Below are 27,774 nucleotides of genomic sequence, written 5' to 3'. Positions count from 1 at the left end.
GTTTAACCTTTGTCCGAGAGGTTTTGGACAGAATGGTTTACTTTTCTTCCCACTACAAAGCAGCAGCAGCAAATGGAAAACAAGAGTTATGGAGGGCTTAAAAATTTGTCAAAGTTTATTTTCTTATTTTGCACAGACATTATTTAAAGACCACTGTGAAACTGAACAATACCATGGTCATACTACAAAAGGGACCACTGTTTGTAAAATGATGCTCAATGTATATGCAATGAATAATCACTTCCTTTTATTTCAAGTGTCTATTACATTACAGTCATGACAGGTTCTGTTTATAACATATCAGACATTTTATTTTAAAGTAACCCTCAACATAATTCCAAGTAGGAACACACATAAATTGAGGGAAATTTCACAACTTTTGATTTTACTATTCCATTAAGATGTTTTACAGTAACCATAATGTGTTGGAGATACGCTTTCTTGAAAGCTATAGAAGCAACACTTCACTGTTTTAGGCTACAGAAGTCACCTAATATCCAAGACATTTATTCTATCAGTTCTAAGTGATTTATACACAACCTCATTTCCATGTAAAATCATGGCTAAATGTTTAAAAGACAGTTCAGATTTCAGAACGTTAAATGCAAGAAAAAGGACCTTCCAGTGTATTTCCTTGACCTAGATTAAAATTAGTTATTGCAAAAAAAAATAAAAAAAAATTAGGGTCTGGTTTACAATGTATGCCTTCTACCTACACAATCATCATCCATAAACTAATATGTAAAATACAGCTTCGACTCTTGTTTAGGCTTTCAGGTCAGTTAGCTCTTAGCACCAATAGCATTGAAGGAAAGCTATACATGGAAACACTGTAATTCTTCTGTAAAGGTTAAAAATTCTAACTAGTACTCATTATGGTAAGGCAACCACATTTGTACTTGTGGCAAATTTTAATTCTAGAGGTCATTAGATAACTGAACATAGTGGGGCATCTCTAATCACCATTTGAAAAATAAATTCCATTAATCTCATTTCAGATAATTCAGGAACTATACAGATGAGCTAAGAACTTCAAACATTCTCAGATAGGAGTCAGGAAGTCAAGTATATCTGCAAGCATCACTTGATGCAAGGCAGAAAACCATCTGACATTGCATTTTAAGCTTCATTAAAAGCATGAGATTCAGATGTTAAGTGACTATTGTAATATAAAATTATATTTTCATAGATCCTACTTTGCTTTAATTTATTTTGGACTTGAAGTCCACACTGAAGGATTCTTACAATCATAGTGGATATCACTGAAGTTATGCCATGAGAAGTTTTTAGAATCCACACTTGTTTTAAAAATAAGCATTTAAGGGCACGTCCTTCGAAACAGCTGAAATCTGTAGACACATCTCACAGCTATTTACCCCACACATTTACATTGTCCAACAGCACCGAGAAAAAGCAGGTAGGGAAGTGACTCAACACCCAACCAGTGGCTCTCTCAGCTACATTCCAGAATTAGATCCTTCAAAACCCTGGGATGCATTGGCTTCTCTATGCACACGATGAAATTTACTGCACTCCCCTTTCCTTTACCCTGGCTTCACTTTGGAGGAGTACTTTTTCCCATTCAATTATATATTCAGAGTATGCTAATAAAGGCATTAATTGGTAAATGTGAACAGTAATAGTATTAAAGGTTTGGGGTTTTTTTTAAGTGTATCTTTAGCTAGATTCATTTTAGAAGAATCCAGAAGAGCCATCTACCATGTTAAAAATCAGTTACTGTACAATTAAAGGTACATGTATGCTCAGTTAACTAGTCACCCAAATAATGACACGCAAGAGAACTACAACTAAACTGCACAAATGTTCATCTCAACAACAAAAAACCTGATTTGTTAGTAACCGTAAAGAGGCCTGGCTACTCAACCTGAAGACTAAAGTTCTGCTGCAAGCCACAGACGTGAGAAACTCCATCCACTAAGGAAATCTAACTTTAAATCCATCTTTTTAAGTGTCTTAATCTTGTGCTGAACTAGATTATTCTGAACCAAGTTTTATGATGTTACTATGCAGTGCACTTTGAGGGACAATACCAGTTACCAGTCACTGAAAGCATTTGTATGTTGAAAATGTAACTTTAATAGATAATCTTCATCTTACATAAGAGCACAATAAATACACCACATTCTATAGAAACTCCAGATGACACTAGAATAGGAGTGTGGGAGGCAGAGAATACCAACGGGCTACATAATCATCACCGTGAATTGCAAGACATACATTCCCACTGCAGGCTGTCATGTATACAGTTCAGACTGGCCACACAAAGCTTAGAGATCAGAAAACATTCCTGGGGTGGGGGTGGGTGGGAGCGGGGGCAACTAGAAAAAAAAAAAGAAAAGGAAAGAAAAGAAAAAAGCATTTAAAGGGATATGAAGTTGAACTGAAAAGGAGATTAAAATGGGCTTCCAAGAGACATGAAAAAAAATTATAAATGTAAAAGCGAGGAAGCAAGACGCTATTCTTTACTTCCTCCAAATGAATAAACCTTTGTGATACTTATCTTAATTAGGGTTATAGATAACTCAGTGGTTAAATGGGGCTAGTTGAAAGTAGTTTAGCAAATATCAACTGACTGATCAGCTGGTCTGTAACAGTTGTACTGTACACTGGTGTTTTATGCTTTTTTTGAGACATGAGTTAGAATTAAAGAGCATAGTGTAATACCTGATAATATTCAGCACAAAACAGACAAGTCACACATTTACCTAGTTACTGCTGTCATTTGCTCTGTTAGCCTCCTGCTTTAATGATACATAACATCTTATGTATATACACGCTAAAGCATTGTCAAACCTTTCTGACTGATAAATTATACTCAGAGGCTCATTTTGAAAGAATCAGTTACTAATATAATTTTGTACTATCTTGGCCAATTTAGGAACACGCTGTGGCATGAGCTAGTAATACAAATCAGCAGCAACAAAAGTAATGGAATTTGCAAATTCTTCCTCTTACTATTTAATCTGTCAGACTGGAAAAGACACATTGTTCTGTTCTGGTTTCAATTTTTTTAAATACAATTGTCACAGTAGAGAAATGAAAACCACAGCAAAATAAACTGTACAACAGCAAAGTAGAATAACAAAAAATATTTTACTAAAACATAAGATTTACAGAAGATTTTCCAGAAAAGCCATACAAAATAGTCACAAGCTTTTTCTTGAAAGGAGGTTTCTACACTTGACAGCAGAATCACAATATTATTAGTGAAGGTGATGGATGTTTACTGTTCCCATTTTTGTTCAAACAATCAGGCTTGTCCATCTACAGCATCTAAGTTAGACTTAGCTAGAGGGCATATCCTAAAGTGTAACTGGTTAGCTGCTTTAACCAATGCATTTAGCATCACCATAAAAAAGGGAAGAGGAGGAGCTCACAAAATTAAAACAAAAAACCCTGCAGCTAACCCTGACTACCTTCATTCACAGTGCTTATACTTAAGCCATGATGGAAAAAATGATTAAAAGCAGAGATATGCTACTGCTTTTAAACAGTTTCACAACAATCCAGATGATACTTCTAGCCTCTGCTCATGCGTTACAACAGTGAATTAGGACAAGACACAGATTTGCTAATGTGCATTTTATCACCAAAGGACTGAAGATGTCTGGACTTTTATTCTGTAATGTTTCTAAGACTGTGTCCATTAAATGCAAACAAAAGAAAAAAGAAAAGAGGTCTTGGCAGAATAGGAGAAGTGATGCACACTTGATGTTCAGAGCGAATTTAAATATTATTCATGGCATATAGCCGAGTCCATGCTCTGGCTGTAAAGAAAAAAAGATGCATACTCTTAAAGTGAAATAAATCTCATTTTATTCATTTCAATATACTCCATTTCCCAAACTTTTGATTAGAAGAGCTTGTTAAACAGAGGCACCTGAGTATTTTAAATTAAGTGTTATGTCACTGTTTCACAAATATAAGCATGTTAGTTGTGGAATGTTAGTCACAATCCAAGCCCACAAGATTCACAGAAACAGATGCCACTGGGAACAGATGGCCTGGCTGCAGAGGATCCTGTAATGGGAAGGCGTAATGCAGCCTGTTTATTCTATTACCTCAGAAACTACATTCTATTAGAGCCTGCAACAGAAGCAGATTTAGAGATGCTGCAGAGCTCTGTGGAACTAAACTGCAATTTATTAAAGAATCTCTCTCATGATGTACAAGGAATGGATATAAAGTACAAAACTGAATGGTTTCTCTTTCCCAATTAAGAGTTCAGTCAAATACTCTTGTACTTTTAGCAATGTGACATGTGCAAACTAAGTGGATCCTCAGAAAAGAAAAACCTCCACTCTGGCTCTGATTCTGCACCTGCATTCAGGGCTATCAACTGCACAAGCAAACAATTGTTCTTGTGAGTCTCAAGCACTAAACCGGAGGTCAGGTTTTAAAATTAAGTTCCAAAATAAAAACACAAGAGTAATCTAGTTTTCATAAAATTTCACACAAATACAAAAGTAACAAGTGCGATACACTACCTGTTTCTATGGCTTGGGCTTCATTGGTCTTCCACTGCTCTGCTACATCATTTGCTAAAGGATCATCTGGATTGGGAGCGCTTAGCAAAGCCTGGATTGATAGCAGAACGGTACGGATCTGCAAAGCTGGGGACCATTTATCTAAAGAGAAAGATTTACAGTAGTATGAAATACCACACTCTTTATTACCACCCCCAGATTTAATATGTTTTCCTCTCAGATTAAAGCCATTTAAACCAGCCTCGTGACCAAGCTAAAATAAAAAATTTTTGTAATCCTTTTAAACAACTGAATTGTCAGTTTTCCCTGCTTAGAATGAATTAAGAGAAATGTACTTACCTTTCAAAATATCTAAACATATTCTTCCCAACTTGTCTACATTAGGGTGATAAATTTTGGTCATGAAACGTACTTTAGGAGCTGCCATTGGATATTCTTCTGGAAGGAATAGTTCAAGTTTAAATGTCCCACCCTCAAAGGGGGAATCCTGTGGACCTGCAATGACCACATGAAAATAACGTGCGTTGCTCTCATCTGGCTCTGCTTTTATCCCAGGGACTGGTTCTGCCAGCAAGCGCTGGGTTTCCTGGAGGAGGAGGAAGGAGTCATGGTGTAACAAAGGCAAGCTATTTAAAACACAGCAAACATTTAGACAAAATTTGTACCAGGATACCAAATATTCATTTTAAGTAGATTTATGCAAAACCATAGAAAATGACTATTCATATTAGGTGAAGTATAAAAAGAAACAACAACAACAAAAAAAATCACATAGGAAGAGCGAGACAAATTCAGAATGGAAATTAGGCATGAGAGTAATTAATCATTGAACAATTTACCAAGCATCATGGTGGATTCTTCATTACTGACAATTTTTAAATTAAGGTTGAATGTTGCTAGACAGGAGGTCAGACTAGATCATTACCAGGGTGGATAAAAATCAATGATTTTTAAAAAAAATTTTTTTTTAAACCCACTTTTTTAAAATTTAAATCTTATTCTTTTGATAAAAAGCCTTTTGAGGGAAAAACCTATCTAAAGATAGGTTTAATTAAGATACCTTTGAGCTATAATGTATCTCATCATGAAACAGGGATTATAAATTCTAATTCTATAGTATGACACAATATATTCATGTCATGTTTAAGAAAAGTTTTGTTAATGAGTTCCAATAGTTCAAAGATTAGGGACCCAATCTTATGGGGTTCCACAGGCTTCTGTATAGATTTAGGTTAATCTTTCTATCTACCCAATGGGACTGAGTGCTCAGTCTAGAACAGGGGTGGGCAAACTTTCTGGCCACACTGGGGTGCAAAACTGTACAAAGGGCCAGTTGGGAAGGCTGTGCCTACCCAAACAGCCTGGCCCCTGCCCCCTGACCTCCCCCTCCCACCCTCCCCACTTCCCACCCCCCTCAGAACTCCCTCCCAATCCAACCCCCCGCCCCCCCCACTCCTTGTCCCCTGACCTCCCCCTCCCAGGACCCCCACCCCTAACTGCCCCCCGTGACTCCACCCCCTAACCCCCCAACTTCCCCATCACCTGACTCCCCCCCCCCCGAACCTCTGCCCTATCCAACCGCCCCCTGACCGCCCCCTCCCAGGACCCCTCGCCCCCCCAGGGCCCCGTCCCCTATCCAACATCCTCTTCTCCCTGACTGCCCCCCAGGATCCCCTGCCCCTTATCCAACCCCCCCGGCCCCCTTACCATGCTGCTCAGAGCAGCATGTCTGGGAGCTGCACCGGAGCAGCCGTGCTGCCCTGCATGAGCGCGCAGACACGCTCCCCAGAGCACTGTCCACGCAGCGGCATGGCTGCAGGGAGTCAGCAGGGGAGGGGCTGGGGGCTAGCTTCCTGGGCCAGGAGCTCAGGGGCCGGGCAGGATGGTCCCATGGGCCAGACGTGGCCCACGGGCAGTAGTTTCCCCACCTCTGGTCTAGAAGATACCATCAGAGAGGCTTAGTTTTGCAGATCTCAAAACTGTGGATGTGTATCTCCAGAGATAACATGCTTGTTAACAGCAAAAAATGTTTTAAAATAAATATATACAGGTGAGAAATAAGACCTCAACTCTACTGTCCCTTTGCAAATTTGTGTACACAGAGTCAATCCCTTACCTCTCTCTAAAAGTGCAAAGTTTCGAAAAGTTCAATGAATAGAAGATTGTTGGGGGCGGAACAGATCTGGACAAGGAGAAGAAGTCTGGAGATAAATGTGAGAAGTGAAGGACATACGCTTGTTTTGTTAAAATATTGCATGTTTGCTGTTGAAGGAAAAAAATCCAGAATATTTAATGTAAATTGTTTTATTTAACTAAAACAACAAAATGTCTGTCTGTCTTGTGATGTTCTCCTTCTAATACAACATGGCAAGAAAATCCTCCAAATATTAATCATTAACCTGTTGAATTGGAGATATTTATGAAGTCATTGGGAGGTGAACTATCTGCTTCAATTACCTTTGGTAAATGAAATAACCAAACAATCATTCATTTTCTAATACAGCTGTAAAACTAATCTGAAAAGTTTTCAAGATAAAGCACTGTTTAAAAAATATATAGTGTGTACCTTCTAAAAACGAAACCTACAGCTCTGAGTTGTGAAGAATACGTATTAAGGTTATAACAACCAACAAAAATGCACTTATGTAGAAAACCATGGTTAAATCTAGTCTTCCTGACTAGTGATTTAAATCAAATCCACCCTGATCATTACAATGGTCCCATCTGACCTTAAAAACTGATGAACCTATGAACAAGATGGATTGCTACAGAGAACTCTCCAAGGAAAACCACACCACCATGATGCTGAGGAAAGTGCTTCCCACTCTGCACTACACAAAAATGCCTAGCAGACAAAGAATCAGAAGGAAGAGCTATTTCATATGCAATGTAGTAGTGAGAGGACTTGAGAATGACTCAATAAAACAAACGTCTGTGCAATGTATTCACAGCCATAAACCAAATTTAAGGTATCAGACTAAAGTTGCACAATTCAATTCTTCTGCATTACTGAAAAAAGCTTTATGGGGTATATCACTTTAAAGAGAAACCCATCCTGGTGTTGAAGTATTTTTAATCTATTTCTGTTACTCTGACCAATATTGCAAACACATGCAGCATCTTTATGTTTAGAACATGAAAACCTGTGGAATCTGGAATCCCTAAGGGGCGATTAATGCGGTGGGGACGGGACAGAAAAACAAACAAACAAAAAAAGCCTTTTGAAGCTCCCCGGGGGAGGAAAGGGCCACTGACTTGTATTACCTGTTACAGGAGATCAGAGATCAAAAGATCAAACTGATAAAGAAACAGTTATACTGTCCAAAGGAGTCTGGATCTGAAACCTGACAAACTGGTAACCAGGAGAGCAGACCAAGCTGAGGGGTTTGACAGACTGATATCTACCAGAGCCATATGTTGGACAGGGGGCGCAACATGACCTCTGGTAAGCTTTTAGCTTGTACATAGGAACTTTTTTTTTTATGTAATGCTTTTACCCTAAAACTAAGTGTATTTTACTTTGTGAAGACTGCTTGATAAGTGGTAGAGAAAGATTAACCACAAATGCTGGACCATGCTCAGATCCACTGGGGGAAAAATCACAGTGAGGTACAGAGGGACTGCAAGCCTAAATCCTTGATCTGAAGGAGAGAGGGTCAAAGGTGTAGTTAACCCTGAAACTGTAACTATTACCATATTTAAAATTACTGTAACTGAAATAAAGAAAAACAGCTGTTTTCTCTCTCCTTTGTGTGTTTGACTACTTCTAGTCAGTTTCACTATTTCCCCTCTGAATCGTTCACAAAGCAATAAGGGAGAGAAAATTATAAAAGTAAAACAAGTTGTACAACTACAAGAATTAAAGCTTATGCAGTGCACACTACATGACGTTTATAAAAATATTTTATGTTGGGTGCCCACAAAACATAACCCCAAATACTGAAGCACTACTACAGCTGCAAATCAGCAAGATTACAAAACAAGATGGATGTGCCTCTTTGTACTGGAGTGCAAAGTAATGTTTTGATAAAATTCACTTATTAAATTAACAAAGAAACTAATAATATTTAAAAGGCTATGTTTACCATTTCGACACAGGTGTCTTTCTCAGAGCCAAAAGGGCATCCATTACTTTGAGCAGAAAAACCTCAATTTATAGAAAAGCATCAGATCATAAAGAAAGTAAAGCACCACAATCATTAATGGCAAGTAATATCAGTTTGCTCATCTCATACAGTAATTAGCTGTAAAGCACTTGCCAAATAAAAATCTGCTACAAGCTATATTATAAAAAGACAAAGATAATACAAATGTTTTATTCAAAGGTCACTGTTAAAACCATTCTTGATCAGCTATGATTAAGCAGATAATACCCACAAAATGAGAAAAAACTAAATTAAGAGTCTTAAATGAAAATAGAATCGAGAAAGGAAAAAAAGTACCCAAATCACAACAGACAGTCCACACCACCAAGTTACTTAATTAAATATATATATAAAAAGGAAAGTCTATAAAAACGCCTGCTAGGTTATATAACACATGACCTTAATCTCTGGCTAAATATGTTCTATTTGACTACTACTTATTTTGTATCAACAAAGGTAGTATTCATCTTTCTAGAAGCGACAGTTAACACATTTTTTGGTATATCCACCAGTTTAAAGCTCTGAGTGATAGTAAGTAGGTATAAATGGTGGGAAGCTTTTCACAGAAGTGTTCATTAAATTTCGATTTTCTTCAACTTTCGTCAACAAAATTTTGCCAATCGGGTGTAGGGGAGAAAAGCTAGGCTTAGACCTCACCGACTGAAAGCACTGACTGCCTAAGGCTGCGTCATAAATTTGGTGTAAGGCTATCTATGTATTGTGACAGGGTCGGGCCAGATGGCTACAGGAGAGTGACAGAAGGCAGATATATTAGCCCCAGGTTAAGTAGGTCCCTTTTCCCTGGGTAAGGTAACAGGGAAGGTTCCAGAAAAATCAGGAACTTTCTGGAAACAATTAAGGCAGACAGGCTGATTAGAACACCTGCAGCCAATCAAGAAGCTGCTAGAATCAATTAAGGCAGGCTAATCAGGGCACCTGGGTTTAAAAAGGAGCTCACTTCAGTTTTTTGGTATGCATGCAAGGAGCTGGGAGCAAGAGGCTGAGAGTGAGAAGGCGAAGGCGTACTACTGGAAGACTGAGAAGTACAAGCATCATCAGACATCAGGAGGAAGGTCCTGTGGTGAGAAGAAAGAAGGTGTTGGGAGGAGGCCATGGGGAAGTAGCCCAGGGAGTTGAAGCTGTCATGCAGCTGTTACAGGAGCCACTGTAGACAGCTGCAATTTACAGGGCCCTGGGCTGGAACCCGGAGTAGAGGGCGGGCCCAGGTTCCCCCCACTCCCTACTTGATATCGGAGGAGTTGAACTGGACTTTGGGTTCCAGAGGGGAAGGTCTCTGGCCTGTTCCCCGATCCGCTAGGTGGATCAGCAGAGACTGTGGGGATTGTTCTTCCTTTCCCCATGCTGGCCAGTGATGAGGCTAACTGAGTGAACGGCAGATTTGAGCCACGAAAGTGGCCAAGCTGAGGGCTGCTGTGAACCTCTGAAGCGAGAAAATCTGCCAATAAGCACAGGACCCACCAAGGTAGAGGACGAAATTTGTCACAGTATTCACTGCCAAAAAGGGTGTTTGTTGTTTTGTTTTAAAACAGAAATAAAACTAATTCATGTTAGTTATCATACTCTCTCTTCCAGGATTTACAAGGGACAGCTAGTTTTACAAACCATGAGGTAGCGAGGCACGGTCAATACTATACCCCCACCTAGCTACATCAAGCAGCCTGGTCTCTGCTAGGATTTTAAAGCAAGATAGATAACTAATGCAAGTTAGCTATGTTAAAAAAAAAAAAGGAGGGAGGGAGGGAGGGAGAGCAGTGAAGACATAGTCTTAGGCCATGTCTATACTACAATATTATGTTGACCTAACTTACTCTGGCATACAGCCACCATAGTTATTAAATCGCTTCTGCGTGCGCACACCTGTCTCCTTGTGTCAGTGGTGCACATCCTCACTGGGAGGTTGTATTGTCAGTGTAGGATAACGCCTGAAAGCCAACAGCTGATGTAAGCAACACAATGTCCACACTGATATGGCACTGACCGTGACGCTGCCGCTCAGGGAGGTGGTATTACTGGAGCAGAGAGGAACTTATGTCGGCAGGAGCCAAATTTAAGTGAAGACACTTTCACAGCTAGGTTGATGCAAGGCAACCTACGTCGACCTAACCGTGTGATGCAGACCAGGCTGTAGTCTTTGGCCAGGTCTGAACTTGAGAGTTGTACCACTATAGCTACTTTGGTTAAGGGGGTGTGGATTATTTTTAGATCAATATAGTTATACTAATACAATCCCTAATGTGGATACAATTATTCCAGGAAAGAGATGTCTTACACCAGAATAGCTTATTCCCTTTCCCATGAGGGAATAAACCATACTGGTATAAACACAATAAAACTATGCCCACACCGGGGCGGGGGGGGGGGGGGGGTTATAACTGTTTTATCTACATCAGTAGAACTTTTATGCACTTCATATATTTCTTGCAGACTCTTCTGCTTGTTAACCCAATGTTTGCTGTCCCAGCAGCAAAGCTCCCATTAAAGTGCTTTCTGCCTTGTGGAGCTTTTTAATTCCTTGAAGGGAAGCAAAATGTCGGGTATAGAAACAGAAGTAGTGACACCATACCGGTAGGTTATGCAGCATCTAAGTACAGTAAATTTTGTCCCTGGTTGCCCTGATTTCTGGATTCCCATACTTGAACAAAACACCCAAACACCCAAGCAAGGCACTAGAACACACAAACTTGTTGGAATATGAAGCCAGGCATTAAAAAACCCCAAAGGTTATTAATCATTACCTTTTAGAGAATGCTGCATAGATTAATTATAAAAGGCAAGGTAATGCTTGCATTTTAATACCCTTTTACACCATGTGCTAAATTCTTACAGTGGGAACTGGAAAGTGACTGGAAAATAAAGTTGTCAGACAAATGCTGAATGCCCTTCTTGTACCTGCCATTTTGAAAATAAAGGATATTTCATATGCCCCCACATTAAGTATTTGCCAGTCTCCTATAAATTCAACTCACTAAGGCCCTGATCCTACAGAGCACTTCAGCATGTGAAGAATGCCAATATCATCAATGTAACTACAGCTCTACCCCGCTATAAGGCGGTCCGCAGGAGCCAAAAACTCTTACCATGTTATATGTGAAACAGCGTTGTATCGACCTTGCCTTGGCCCCCCTGCTCCTTGTCCCCTGACCGCCCCCTCCAGAGACCCCCTGTCCCTAATCACCCCAGGATCCCACCCAACCCCCCTGCTCCCTGTCTGCCCCGACCCCTATCCACACCCCCGCCCCGATAGGCATTCACCAGCAGCAGCGGAAGCAGAGTAGCCTGGCCCCAGCCGTGGTGCTCCACTTTCTGCCACCAGTAAGTGTGGGGAGCTTGGGGAAAGGACGCCCCCGGCGCTCACCGGCGACGGGAAGCGGAGCGCCGCGGCTGGAAGCTGGCGGCGTGGAGCAGGCTGGGGCCAGGCTGCTCCACTTCTGCCGCTGCCGGTGAGCGCGGGGAGGTTGGGGACAGGACGCTCACCGGCGGCGGGAACCAGAGCGCCGCGGCTAGGAGCTGATGGAGTGGAGCAGGCTGGGGCCGGGCTGCTCTGCTTCCGCCGCTGCTGGTGAGTGTGGCGGGGGGATCCTTTCCCCCAAGCGACATGGCTGGGGCAGCGGAGGGGGCTGCTCCCGGCCCCCCACTTATCACCCGGGCCACTCTGGGCCTGCAGGGCCCCCACAAGTGCCCCCCCACAGCTCCTGCCTCCCAGACGTGGGGGGGGGGAAGGCATGTGAAGAGTGAACCCATGCGAACCCATGTTACAGCAGGTCGCGTTATATCGGGGTAGAGGTGTACTCAAAAACTTGGAGCATGTGCTTGTGTACTTTACTGGCTCAGGACCTAAGAAAGTCCTATGTTTAGAATTAACAGGAGATTTTAATCAGACAGCAGACTTATTCACAGAAAAATAAGAGACAGACCAAGATTTTTACAGGTATTTAGGCATTGCTGTGCTCAGTGTCACAATGCTTAACTGATTTAGGAGCCTAAGTCTCATTTTCAAAAGGGATTTAGGTAGTCAGGAGTCTAAATCCCATCAAGTATCTTTACAAATCTCAGCCTAAATAAATAAAATTATGTCTGAACTCCCTATTTTATACAAGATAGAAAAAATATGCAGTATTCTCTATTGTTATTGCAAAAATATTTAAGGGTATGTCTATACTACCTGCCGCATCAGCGGGCGGCGACTGATCCAGCGGGGGGGTGGGGGAGGTGTCTCTTTATCGCGTCTAGTCTAGAAGCGATAAATCGACCCTCAAGCACTCTCCCGTCAATTCCTGTACTCCAGCACCGCGAGAGGCGCAGGCAGAGTCCACGGGGGGAGCAGCAGCAGTTGACTCACCCTAGAGAAGACACTGCAGGGGGTAGGTCTAAGTATGTCAACTTCAGCTATGTTATTCACGTAAATTGACATACTTCCCTGAATGAAAGGAATTAAGAGGATTTCCTGCTGTAGGGTATCCGTAAAGTTGGATTTTTACCTGACCAGTTAGGTCACATTTTAGCTTCTGTTAATCTTCATTAAACTTTTTTTTTTTTTAAGAGATGGCCAATTCCATGGCCTTCACAAAGGAAATGTCAATTCAAGAAATCTGTAAACAGAGTTCTATTTATACTAGCCTCTAAGACAACATCTTGTAAGGGTGGGGTGGGTTTTTTTTGGGGGGGGGGCTGTCTTGTACCTCTTCTTCTTTCATTTTAGTCCTTAACATGCTATCCTGCTTGACATATCTTCCTATTGAATGAATTGGCACCAGTACGTGGGACATGGAATTCATTAAGATAAAAAACAAGAGGAATCTATTTCCCTCCTATAACTAGCAGTTGATGTAGCATATCAGAACACTGCATTCTCTTTCTTCTGTGATCAGCTTCAAAAACTATCCCAGCCAGTTATGTGTTATAAATGGCCAATTCAGCAACTTTTTATACTAGTAAGAGTATGGGTACAGCAACCTTATGAGAAGTAACTTTACAACACTGCCTTACTGTTACTGTCTGCCTTGTTTTAAGTACAGAATCAGCTCAGTACCAAATGGAAGTATCATCTGAGCAGTCTGAAATCTCTCAACACAAATGATTAGTTTTCACATTTCCATAGCCTGTTAATTTGAACATTAATGTAACACCCTCTAACTCAAAAGAAAAAAAAGTTACAGGTCAGTTAAAAACTTCAGAAACACCGAGGAGTATTTTTTTTAAAACCCTGTTACTTCCCCCCCCCCTTTTTTTTTTTAAATCCAGAGTCACAGGACAATGACTCTTCCTCACCAAAATACATAATTGCGAGTAGAGAAAGCCTTGCTATATGGAAATTTCAGCCAATCAAGCAATTTGACTGACTATTCCCAGATGCACTATGGAGCATTCTACTAGACAGACTGCTCTACTGGCTTAAAATTCTGACACCTTTTGCCAAGACTCAAGAGACATGTCAGTTCATACAAACGAGACTGCTCCACTGTGCTACTGGGATTAAAAAAATAAAAAGAAACCTCTGTGCCAAGAAGCCAGTTAAAACACCTCACCACATTCATAAGTGGACCCCAAGAGCACAGCTCCTCCCATCCAGCAAAAAAACCCTCACACACACACACTCTAGCTTAGTACCTTTGCAAAGACAAAAGCATGGGAACCATTTCCCGCCCCCCCCCCCCCCCCAAATTCACCAGTACTTTGCAAGACTTAGAGTGCCTGATTTTTCACATATTACATGCTCTTGCTCACTTAAGCAATTCCAAGATCCACTTGCTTGCAGCTTAGAGTTTCCTATCATCCAAACAATTCACAAGAGCACTTTATAACCAAAGTGTATCATATAAAAACACCTTTCTAAATATGTTTTAGGAACTGGATTAACTAATCACAGCAACTTTGGTACCAGCTGAAGATGAGAGACAAGAAATGAGGAAAAAGTTTTAAAAGGAATGCTCAGAAGATTTAAACATGTACAATTCAACCAGTCTTGACAACATGCATGATAGCGTACTAAGGGAATTAGAAGGTGATATTACTTGTAACAAGTTATTTTTGAATAGTTGTGAAAAAGCAAATTTAGTACTTGTCTCCAAAAACAAAAAATAAAAAAAAAATAAAAACCCACCACACCAAACACCTTCACAAGGGGTGCGGCTCCCAGCACTGATGCACTGTCTACACTGGCACTTTACAATGCTGAACTTGCTGCACTCAGGAGGCTGTTATTTCACACCCCGAGCCAGAAAGTTGCAGCGCTGTAAATTGCCAGGGTAGACAAGCCCCAACTTTCAGTCTGGGACTTGAAACTCCACTCAGACCATGTCTACACTACACACTTACTTCGGTATAATTATACTACTCAGGGGTGTGAAAAATCCACATTCCTGAGCGACATCTTTATACTGACCGTAACTCCCCACCCCACCGTGTAAACAGCAGTGTAGGCAGGAAAGCTTCTCCTACTGACATAGCTACCACATCTCAGAGAGGTGGAGTTAAGCTGATGGGACAGCTCTCTCCCCTGTCTGCTTAGAGTGTCTTCACAGAAGCGCTACAGTGATGCAGCTGCACCAATGCAAGTTTGTTGTGTAGACCTGCCCTCAGTGCACTGCCAGGAAGCTATTTCTTTATAGAGAAGAAATTTGGGGAGTGTGTCTACTCTACAATTAGATGCATGTGGCTGGCTCATGCCAGATGACTTGGGATAAGGGGCTGTTTAATTGTGGTGTAGATGTTCAAGGTTGGCCTTCAGCCTGAGCTCTGGGACCCTCCCACCTCACAGGGTCCTAGCACCCGAGCTCCAGACTGAGCCTGAATGTTTACATCACAATTAAACATACCACTGGCCCAAGCCCAGTGTGTCTAATTGCAATGTAGACATACCTTGGTGGCCCAAAAGCCACTAGTCTTTTCTTGGGAGAGAAGCAGAGATTGAAGGGCAGAAGGGGGAGTGGATGTATGCTTGAGACGGAGGGAAAGAATGAGGAGATGCACACTTGTGGATGCTCAAAAATGCAACAAAGTAGGAGACTGAAAGGTTTGGGAGAAGGAGAGAAAATCTAGGAGATGATAGAGACCCAAGTAATAAAAGCAAGAGGAAGGTAAAGGGATAGAAGGAGCAAGGAGGAAAGAGGAAAAGATAGACTGATCAATGACTGAAAAGCAGCAGCACTGCTATGGGTACCCGCATGGCCCCACAGTATGCCAACATTTTTATGGCTCACTTAGAACAACACTTCCTCAGCTCTCGTCCCCTAATGCCCCTATTCTACTTGCGCTACATTGATGACATCATCATCTGGACCCATGGAAAAGAAGCCATTGAGGAATTCCACCATGATTTCAACAATTTCCATCCCAACATCAACCTCAGCCTGGACCAGTCCACACAAGAGATCCACTTCCTGGACACTACTAATAAGCTATATTAATAAGCGATGGTCACATAACCACCACCCTATACCGGAAACCTACTGACCGCTATTCCTACCTACATGCCTCCAGTTTTCACCCAGACCACACCACATGATCCATCGTCTACAGCCAAGCTCTACGATACCACCGAATTTGCTCCAACCCCTCAGACAGAGACAAACACCTATAAGATCTCTATCAAGCATTCTTACAACTACAATACCCACCTGCGGAAGTGAAGAAACAAATTGACAGAGCCAGAAGAGTTCCCAGAAGTCACCTACTACAGGACAGGCCCAACAAAGATAACAACAGAACGCCACTAGCCATCACCTTCAGCCCCCAACTAAAACCTCTCCAATGCATCATCAAAGATCTACAACCTATCCTGAAGGACGACCCATCACTCTCACAAATCTTGGGAGACAGGCCAGTCCTTGCCTACAGACAGCCCCCCAACCTGAAGCAAATACTCACCAGCAACCACACCCCACACAACAGAACCACTAACCCAGGAACCTATCCTTGCAACAAAGCCCGTTGCCAACTGTGTCCACATATCTATTCAGGGGACACCATCATAGGGCCTAATCACATCAGCCACACTCTCAGAGGCTCGTTCACCTGCACATCTACCAATGTGATATATGCCATCATGTGCCAACAATGCCCCTCTGCCATGTACATTGGTCAAACTGGACAGTCTCTACGTAAAAGAATAACTGGACACAAATCAGACGTCAAGAATTATAACATTCATAAACCAGTCGGAGAACACTTCAATCTCTCTGGTCACTCGATTTCAGACCTAAAGGTCGCAATATTACAACAAAGACTTCAAAAACAGACTCCAATGAGAGACTGCTGAATTGGAATTAATTTGCAAACTGGATACAATTAACTTAGGCTTGAATAGAGACTGGGAGTGGCTGTGTCATTACACAAAGTAAAACTATTTCCCCATGTTTATTTCCCTCCCCCAACTGCTCCTCAGATGTTCCTGTTAACTGCTGGAAATGGCCCACCTTGATTATCACTACAAAAGGTTTTCTCCCCCCCACTCCACCCGCTGGTAATAGCTCATCGTAAGTGATCACGCTAGTTACAGTGTGTATGGTAACACCCATTTTTTCATGTTCTGTGTGTATATAAATCTCCTCACTGTATTTTCCACTGAATGCATCCGCTGAAGTGAGCTGCAGCTCACGAAAGCTTATGCTCAAATAAATTGGTTAGTCTCTAAGGTGCCACAAGTACTCCTTTTCTTCTTGCGAATACAGACTAACATGGCTGCTACTCTGAAACCTGTCATTGTGAAGCCAGAAAGGGAAATATATACACTAGCAGAAATAAGTTATAATCATAAGACTGTAAAAGTCAAGACCTGAAACCAGTTGTGTGTGACTGAGCCAGAGCTTTCGTAATTGTGAATGTTCACTCAATCCTAAGTATTTACATGGTATGGGTGATAGAATATCCCACTCTTATCCACCCACAAAGAATTCCTGAAACCAGGAGAGAACCAGATATATGTTCATGCATCTAGTGTTTCACCAACAGGAGAAGATTCACAATTCCCTGCTGCAGGGCTGATTAAGACAAAACAGAAAGATTCACTGAGAAGAAAGAGGGAGAAAAACAGGAAACTTCCTAAAGAATGTAGGTTTGGGGTCAGTGATTAAACAGTTCAAACTTCAGCCTGATCCTTTTCTCGTCAAGCCAAAAGGAGCAGTCTTCTCCCTTGTGGAAAGAGCACCTTATCTTGCCTCATCTTCCAGGCTGGCTGAACACAACGATGGACTCTGGAAAAAAAGATTCCATCTCTCCTTTTTCACGAGAGACCCACTGATAGTGAGAGGTTTCAGAGTAGCAGCCGTGTTAGTCTGTATCCACAAAAAGAAAGAGTACTTGTGGCACCTTAGAGACTAACAAATTTATTTGAGCATAAGCTTTCGTGAGCTACAGCTCACTTCATCGCTGTAGCTCATGAAAGCTTATGCTCAAATAAATTTGTTAGTCTCTAAGGTGCCACAAGTACTCTCTTTCTTTTTACTGATAGTGAAGTGATCCCAGAAAACTCCCCAAAAGGAAGAGGGACAGACTGAGTCTGGGGGACTAATGGGGAAGAGATGTATAGGGAACAGGAGGGGAATGAGGATGGAAGACATACAAAAAAAGGGGGGGGGGTGTTGGAAGGAGAAAGGGTCAACTATTTTATTTTAAGAACAAAGAGTACACGATTTGTTTTTTAATGAATCCAGTTAACTACTATAGCCAAAAGGAACTTAAATACTCCATCTCTTGCAGGTGTCTGGCTTTTTTGATTTGGGTTGGGAGAAAGGGAGGATAGCAGAGGGAAAAGATTCTCCTCCCAACATACAGAAAGTGAACCCCAGCAAAGTGAGAAATCTAACCTATGGGACAGATTTTATTCAGTGTGGTTAAGCTCCACAACATTGTACTCATTGTTTAGAGAATGACAGTTGAGATCAGAGAAGATCAATATTTCCCATTTATACCATGCCACCGAGCAACAGCATGCTGAAGCTACTAAAATATACACAAGGGTATATACAGATTATTGCAGAGTGCCGTAGCACCTTACATCAAAGGATCCCAAAGCATTTGATAAAAATGGGAAAGTATTCTTTTTATTTTAAAGGGGAAACTGAGCCACAATAATTACATGAATTTCAGAAGTGCCTTTTATATTGATTATAATTGTTTCGCTGATCTGCAGAGTCAATATGGAAGTCCTTTTAAACACACTATGCCTTCCCATTTGAGTTTCCTAGTCTTTACAGGATAAATGCTATAAAAAGTACACATGCACTCTGTTAAAGCTTATCAAGGTGAAAGTTAAATCAACTCCACCTACTGTACATGCAAACAGCTTGATCTTATTGTGCATGACTAGCAAACCAGCAGAAGTAAAGGCAAGAATTGGTTGGTGGCTGTAAATCCTACCCCTCTAGTTATCTGCAAAGTTTTCCATCTTCAGGAAAACCTGGAATAGTTTAGTGTTACAATACAAGAATTCCTTAATCTGCCTGTTTCTGTAGCTGCTGACTGTGCTCATCTTCTATACACTCCCCTCTTGACTTTTTGCCTATGTTTTACTGGTTCTGTCTTTCGGCGCATTCTTTAATGGCTCCTCACCCTCATCTACTGGTTCTCCTCATGGTTCTTTTCTTGGATCCTTTCTCCTCACTCTGAACATATCTTCCCCTGCACCCCCAGGAGAGTTTAAGCCAATACCTCTACCCCTGATCTCACCTCTTCTATTCAGCCTCACACCTATTTTAAAAGGTTTTCACTATGTTTAACTTTGATGGGTGAATAGTCACTTAGCCACTATGTAGTTAGCGAAAACATCTACACAGCAGTTGGTTAGAGAACCATTTTACATTTTTCCTCCTCTCATTACATATTAAATGTCAGTTATGCCAAGAAGGCGCACCCAAATTTGAAAGGGATTTGTTATATTTTTCGTTTTACAGTCGTTCAAAGGGAGATCTTTTGGCCAAAAAAAAAAGAGATAAGATTAGATAGATTAGATAGATTAGATAGATTAGATAGATTAGATAGATTAGATAGATTAGATAGATTAGATAGATTAGATAGATTAGATAGATTAGATAGATTAGATAGATTAGATAGATTAGATAGATTAGATAGATTAGATAGATTAGATAGATTAGATAGATTAGATAGATTAGATAGATTAGATAGATTAGATAGATTAGATAGATTAGATAGATTAGATAGATTAGATAGATTAGATAGATTAGATCCAACAACTTCCACAAAAATAACTGTCACAACCCATCCAATACAAGTCCAATTTTCAAAAATAAGTGAATGTTTTAATCTTAAGATTTGTTTCCAGTTTATATCAGTGTTCATAATTAAAACACTTTAAATGCTACATAGACGTGCTATCTTTTAGTCGAAGTTTAAAACAAACTCCAGATCAAGATTCATCAGCATGCATCACTCCCTAGCACACATTTGAAATATCCAGTAAAAGATATCTATAATAAAAGACTTTGTTTACCCACAAAAATTCTGATATGATCAAATTAATTTAAGAATTGATTTAGTTACATCAGTGTAACCTCAAACGGCACTCTTAAAATGGCATAAAGGACAGACAAGTTACAGTCAATATCAAGCACTCAAACCAGAGTGCCCACAAAAGGGGGTTGCACCATATTAAGTCAGTCAGTTTAGACAATGATTTAGTTAAAATGGTGCAACCTGTGTTTAGACCAGGTCTAAGCTAGCAGTAACTAGATCTGTGTAAATCACCAAAATAAGTTTCAAATATGATAATTAACTGGTGTACATAAAAGCCTGTTATTAAAGCTGCACTTGTCAGCATCAGGTTCTGGAGACAACTGCTGTTGAAAATTATGATTTTTAAAAAAAAGGTTTATTGTACCTTTATTTACTGAATTGAAATGGAAAATATTACTAACCCATTTTTCAAGACTGGGTCTCTTCAAGTTCACTTTCTGCAACAGTCATAAGGATGACATTTAGTACTTGGAGGATGCCATGCAAATAGTTGGGGTAAGAATGCAGGAACGATGAGAATGAAGAGAAATGGCTTTTAGTTTGAAATGCCTACTAGTTTGATTCTTTAATATTTGCTGTCTAGCTGAGATTTAGGTGTGATCCCAGCTCTCCACAAAAACGTCTAAAGGAGACAGAAACAGCAAGTCTTAGCCAGTAATCAGAGATCAGTCAAGTGATCATTTAAAGAACTTGAAATTATCACTCACCTGCCAACCATACAGGACAGGTCATTTCTTTTATTCTACCCTGCCTTCAACTACTGACTCCCCCATTGAGTCAGACCCATTTTTCTCCTCCCTGCGATTTCAGTTTGAGTCATAGACACATTTCATCCCGGCCATGCTCATGCAAGTCATGGACCTGTTTCCCAGTTTTGGCTTCCCACCATTTCCTTACCATGTGCACATGACTGACCTGAGCATAACTGTCTGGGGATTTCCCCCTGCCCCAACTTAGTCAATACACTGGTAAACCAATGTAATCACTATGCATCTATCTTATTACAATGTTGATATTAATATTAAACCATTTATTTTGCCAGGACTTGTTTGAATTAAGACTTTAACATAAATCATCATAAATTTACCTGCGGTTAGTAAGAATCTGGAGTAAAGTAAATTAAGATGTTCTACCACTATCTAACTCCATCACACAATAGGAGAGTTAAACTGAAGTATATGGAATGAAAACTACAGCTGGTTAGAGAGCAGTTGGGGTTAAAATTATTAAGCAGCATACTGGCATGAGGACCAAAAAACAGATTGCAACAAGCTGCATGACATGAGTGAACATTCATTTTTTCACTCTGTCAGAGTGGGGAAATATGATTTTCTCCCTCTCCAGGGCAGATTGGCTCCATGTAAGAAGGTAAAATGTGTAAAAAGAAAAGGCGTACTTGTGGCACCTTAGAGACTAACCAATTTATTTGAGCATGAGCTTTCGTGAGCTACAGCTCACTTCATCGGATGCATACTGTGGAAACTGCAGGAGACATTATATACACAGAGACCATGAAACAATACCTGGAGAGAAAAAAAGAAAAAAAAAACTCCCCCGCTGCCCCTTCCTGCTGGTAATAGCTCACCTTATCTGATCACTCTCGTTACAGTGTGTATGGTAACACCCATTGTTTCATGTTCTCTGTGTATATAAAGTCTCCCTGTTGTATTTTCCACTGCATCCATCCAATGAAGTGAGCTGTAGCTCACGAAAGCTTATGCTCAAATAAATTTTAGACTCTAAGGTGCCACAAGTACTCCTTTTCTTTTTGCAAATACAAACTAACACGGCTGCTACTCTGAAACCTGTCAGTATACTGAATATTGATGGGAAAATAGTTTTCCTGTTTTGGGACAGAGCTGTCTGAGGAGATGCAACCATAGACCTATTTCACTGACTTCATATATCAATACATCATCTTCTGTATTTTCCACACACAAAGTCTAGAAAAGGAGTTTAGCAGATGCATAGGTAATGATGAAGAAAACAAAGTAGCCATAGCCAGCACCATATGATATGAACCAAACTGGTTTTATTTTACTTGCTAATATCTTAATACAATACGGCATATTCTCACGTTTTAAAACATTTAGGTATAAAACATCTGAGTTGATTGTAAACTTCCATTAGTTACTTTTAAGAAAATCACTGGACAGAATGCTACACTTTTCTCAAAAGAAAATGTCAGCACAGAAATGTTCGTATGAATGTGCACAGTGAAGGTCAACTATCCATAATTAGGCACCTACCATCACCTGGAGAACCATCAAAAACCAAAAGATATTTCTATCCTTAGGCTCATCATCACCATACTGTTGATTCTGAAGATTAGTAGTGCAGTTAAGCAACTTTGCAAAGTATACTTGCTTTTACCTCATTGTAGCAAAACAGTTCTTTAAGATCAGTGTAACTGGAAACAGTCTTATATCTCTTCACCAAAAGTGACCACACACAACCATTCCCCAGAAGTATTATACAATGAAGCTGAGTTCCTGTGTACACTGGGGATGGGTTGCACTGGTGTAATTACACTGATGTAGCTACACTGGTGCAAATTTCTCTAATGCAGATGCACTACTCCAATGAAATTCACTGAATTAAAAAAAAAAAAAATCACATTGATGTGCCATTTACATTAATGAAGTCCCTAATGCAGAAAACACTGCATCAATGTAGCTATTCTGGTGCAAGTTTCTCTAACAAACAATGTCTTCGGCTCAGGACTTGAAAAAATTACCAACCCAGCTGAAATACACCAGCCACTAGCCTCAAGCTACACCCCATCCAGCCCTGTCTCCCACCCCCATTGTGTAGGCCCAAACAGCCTAGTCTCTCCTGCTGCCTGAACTCAGTGCTCCCAATTAATGCTGATGAACACACACACACACCAAATCAACTAAATTTTACGCCCTATAATACATTAATGCTTGACAGTAGTGCCATTAAATAACTTTATGCTACCCTCCAAAATCCTTTACTGGAGTAGCAAGAAGTCCCACATACATGCAGAGTCCTCTGCTGAGGAGGGATGGGGCAGGTTTCCCTCCTCCTGGAGGAGACCCAGCCTGTACAAAAACACGAAGCAGCAAACTGAAGAGTACTGAGACCTTGCCCTGGCCAACCTGAAGACCAGGAACAGCAAGCCCTTTGCCAACAGCAGACCAACAAGAGGAGGAATGTCAATCCCCTGCAGAAGAGAGAGGGCTGGATTCCATATGGCCCATCAGCCAGAACATACATTTAGAACTTCATACTCTCCTCAATCCACAGCTATCAGTGGAAGGCTTGCAAAGATATCAAGGGGAGAACAGAGTCTTTATTTAGTAACTAAACTTTTATTTATTCATACACAGATTCAGTAAAAAAAAAAAAAAAAAGCTCTCCTTTAGGCCACCACTCTTTCCAACCTTCTCTGTTTCTATCCCTTTGACCTGTCTTCCCTCTATTTTTCTCTGCATTTGCTTCCCCACAGCTCCAAATCCAACCACCAAGGACTTCACTCCCACTCCCTTTCCTATGCCATCAAAACGATCAGCAATCAAATATCTGATGTTGACATTCAAGTATCACTGGCTTTTGGAATTCACCATAGCTATTTGTTTCAGACATAACCAGTTTAGACTGGGAAGGATCTCTCTCTGCAGCCATGGTGGCTAGAAACTTTCATTTAGACAAATAAACTTAGACTTTGGACAATCTTTGCCACGTAGGCCAAATGTGACCCAAAGGCTGTATGTCTGACACCCCTATTTCAAGGCACAGTATGGACATTACAAAATGGACCACTACAATCCACAATGACCAATCCAAAATTCAAAAGCTCTGGAGTCTATGGAGGCATCATAATACATTCATCTATATATTTAACCTAAAGCACACATTATCCTCTTAATAATCAGCACTCTCCAAAAGATCAAACAGCACCCCCAAAAATAAGACAAATATTGAGTGTCTAGTTTTAAGCTGCAAGGGGCAAAAAAGGATTGGGATACTTTTCTAGATGTCACACTTCCATCCATACCTTGGAAATAAATTGTTATTTGCTTCAAAGTTCTCATGAAAAGAAAGCAAAAAACTCAGGGAGAGGAACCTGTTACCAACTCAGAGGTAGTTTCATTAATTTTTGGTGAAGATAAGGAGGAGAATCTAAAGCCACCTAAGATGAATCTCCCATTATGTTTTAACTATAGAGCATTTGCTGCATCTCCATAACAAACAGTGTGGGCTTATTTAAACCAAAGCAATTTAAATCATGGATTTTAATCAGCAAGCAGGACACTTATTTAAATCTTCAATTTTAATTGTATTTTGTATTTGTACTTTAATTTTTTCCTAAAGAAAAGGTTGATTCTCACTGGTTGGTAAGAATTAAAACATGTTGATTTACAATTAAATAAATCCTTTACACTAATTTTTATTCTTCTTTTTGTTAACCAGGAGGATACACCATACTACACATGTCTATTTAAGCAATTTATATAGTTTAATTTACATTTATTCAGATTCTTATTTTTTCTATGTTTTATTGTTTGAGAATGGTGCATATTGCATTTCTTATTTACTAGAGGATTATTATTTCATTTGTGATGAGTCTAGCTTTGAATTTGAATTTTCATCCAAATACAATTAAAAATGAACAAAAATATTTTATATATTTAGGTGAGAACTTTTCTGGATTAAATAAAATTATCTTAAATGTGCTGGAAACCAACTTTTTAAAAACATGTTTTGCATATAACACTCTTAAATCAGTTTAACTGTAGTTAGTGAGTTGAACCAATTATTTCTGGTTTCCATCTCCTTCAAGATTTTAGATCTAGTATATATTTCATCCCCTCACACCTAGTATTTATTCACATATTGTGAGAGAAAAAAAAGTAGCTTCCTTGCTTTCTCAACTCCCAATTAGTTGTTTAACTTTGAATGAACTAGTCATTTAACTAAATTGAACAAACAGAAGTGAAGAAAATTTTCTCTACACCTGCAGAAGAGGCTATTGCTGTCAAAAGCTGATTTAGCATTCAACAAATTCCAATTCTAGATGCTCTGCCAGTAACTTCCACCAGTTCATTGATTAAACTTTCTTTAAAACATGGTAGCAAATATGTACTTTTTTTTTTTCTTTATATGATTTACTAGATTATAAATTTAGGCCTTAACAGGTTGTCAATTTCAAATTTAATTTTAAACAGATTTACATATTTAAATTAAAATCCAATTTAGATTAAAATCATTTATTTTTTTCAGCCCCAATAATCTTGTTTCCACTACATGTTGTAATACTAAGTATTCTACCCTTACATATTTCAGTAACATTTCCAGTGTTTGCTGTTCATTGAGATAGCTGAATGGAGTGACAAATCAATTAATACAGTTTTGTCCTTAAATTCTTAACATGGCTTGTAAACATTAAGAAATTGATAATAAACTTTAATCTTAATAATACCCCTGCATAGTTTTACTGTGATTTGTTTTTCTATTCTAATTTCATTATCCCAGCCATTTATTATGTAACTTTTCATTTTAAGACAAACTAACTTGCACATTTTCCTGTTCTTTGCTGTTTGCATTAGTTGCAAACTTTCAGTGTGTTCAGCCAAGAACAGCTTCACAGCATTATTTGTATAACATTCATTCAATTTAACAGGAAACAAGAGTGTTATTGCCCATCAAACCTAATGGACCTTACTTGAATAAGATAAGTTACTTTTATAGAACTAGTCATCACATCACATCTTAAAAGTTGGAGTTGTAGATGCAGGTAGTAAGAAGGATATTTATGTTGTACTAACAAGAGGAGACAGATCCATATCAGGTCAATATTATGCTGCATTTGTGAATTTGTGTTGTGATTTCACTTCCATCTGGTGTGACATTTATATAAGTTGATACCAAAGGAGGTTACCAGATTCAGCTAGAGCACTCAGGGGTTTGAACTAACTAGAGTAGTTCTGAAGTAATCATATTATTACATTATTTTAGCAAACATCATATTAGTGTGAGCCAAGAAATTTGTTGGATTCACATTGCACTGCATGAATGTATTGTTACAAGACAGATATCATTAACACACTGCTTGGTTTATACAAACGCTACTGAAAGAACTCTACTTACAATATCCAAAAATATTTAAGCCCTTATTCCATATACAATTTTATGTACACACCACCAAATATCCGGAATTCAAGAGGTCTTCATTGTTCTGACATTTCAATGTAATATACAGTTTAAAGATTAGTCTGAAGTCTTGTTTACTACATTAGATGCATAGAAAAAGTCTTTTTAGAATTATCTTGCTCACTACCTACAAATTACCATCCACTTAGGAAGAAGCATCTACAATGAAAATAATTTCAGACCTACTCTAAGTGTTAAAGATGCAGAAACAGCTAATTTGCTGGAGTTATTTAATAAAACATTTTAAAGTTAAAATTCAAGCAAAACACATACTTCACAGATACTGTAAACAGTCACAACACGTTAACAATTCCTAACTGGTGTAACCTTACTTCCTCAGACAGTCAGTCCTGAGTCATCAAGAGATTAACAAATCGTCACTAGCGCAAACTAGGAAGCCCTAATTGCAAGGCTGAAGATGGGTTTTAGTGGCGTGTGGGTGTCACAATCTTTCCTTGGAAAACCCGGATGGGAGCAGGATGTTGGTGCCCGACGCACGGAAGCACATTCAGTTTCATTCAGCCCGATACCGCGTTTTCCTCGTTGCCGCTGTCACAGAAGGCGCAGCCCCCTGTGAAATCCACTCCCGGGCCCTGCCCCGCTGAGAAGCCCGGGGCGCTCTGCGCAGTAGCTGAGCGTCTCCTCCCACGAGGGGGCTCACAGGCACCGAGTCCGGGGTGGGGCGGGCAGGGGGAGCCACGCCGCGGCTCACGGATGCGGTGCTCGCGGCTCACGCCGCTCCCGGGGCCAAGAGACAGGGGGCCCAGAGGCGGCGCACAGGCCGCGGCCTCATCTGTTCATTCATTCCCCGCGCCGCGTCGGCGGCGGCGGCGGCGCCAAGACTCCGCCCGAGCCCCGCAGCCGCTCCTCTGGCCGCCGCATGGGGCCTCCAGCGGCACCGTGCTCGCTCACACAGCCCGGAGGTGGGAGGGGGGCAAATGGTTGCACAGGCACGGGCCCCACCCGCTCCCGCGCCGCTCCCAGCCCGGCGGGGCCTGCCCGTGGCTCCCCTGGTCAACGGAGCGGCCGAACCCGGCTCCCCGCGCTCTACCCAGCCCCGCTCACCGGAAACTCTGCGCCCCGGCACAGGGGGATGGCGGCCTGAGGGGGCCGGGAAAGACGGGCCGAGTGGGGGAGGGGGGTGGTAGTTACCTTGATGATCCTGCGGGGCAGCCCGGCCATCTTGTCTTATCGGGATTCAGGCTCCGCTGGGTCTCGGCTCCGCTCGGCACTCACGCACAACCGGAAGGAACGCGTGCTCTATTTCCGCTGACGTCACTGCACTACCTACAGCCTTCTGGGAAATGTAGTCACGGTAGCGGGGAGGAGCGAGAGGCCAGTCTAGGTTAAGGGACCGCCGCCATAACCGGGTGAGTGGGGCGTAACTACTGTGAGGTCCGCGGACCTACCGCTGCCCCTCACAGAGCACTGCCCCTTCTCCCGCAGTGCCTAGA

The 27,774-nt window shown here is 40.8% G+C and overlaps 1 protein-coding gene and 1 long non-coding RNA gene across 2 annotated transcripts; one reads left to right on the top strand and one right to left on the bottom strand.

Moving 5' to 3' along the window:
• Positions 1-105: 105 nt before the first annotated feature.
• On the bottom strand, positions 106-27,774 carry UBE2N (ubiquitin conjugating enzyme E2 N). The gene is made up of 4 exons (XM_074941909.1): positions 27,473-27,774; positions 4,848-5,094; positions 4,509-4,649; positions 106-3,788 (listed from the first exon to the last, which is right to left on the bottom strand). The coding sequence occupies exons 1-4, from the start codon at positions 27,500-27,502 to the stop codon at positions 3,748-3,750; spliced, it is 459 nt and encodes a 152-aa protein (XP_074798010.1). The 5' UTR covers positions 27,503-27,774; the 3' UTR covers positions 106-3,747.
• Positions 4,760-10,923, top strand: LOC141980571 (uncharacterized). Its single transcript, XR_012637578.1, has 3 exons — positions 4,760-5,129; positions 7,782-7,953; positions 9,637-10,923. It is a non-coding gene; the product is annotated as an uncharacterized LOC141980571 (long non-coding RNA).

Source organism: Natator depressus, chromosome 1, assembly GCF_965152275.1.
Source record: "Natator depressus isolate rNatDep1 chromosome 1, rNatDep2.hap1, whole genome shotgun sequence".
Lineage (NCBI taxonomy): Eukaryota > Metazoa > Chordata > Testudines > Cheloniidae > Natator > Natator depressus.
This window is presented reverse-complemented; position numbering and strand designations above follow the sequence as displayed.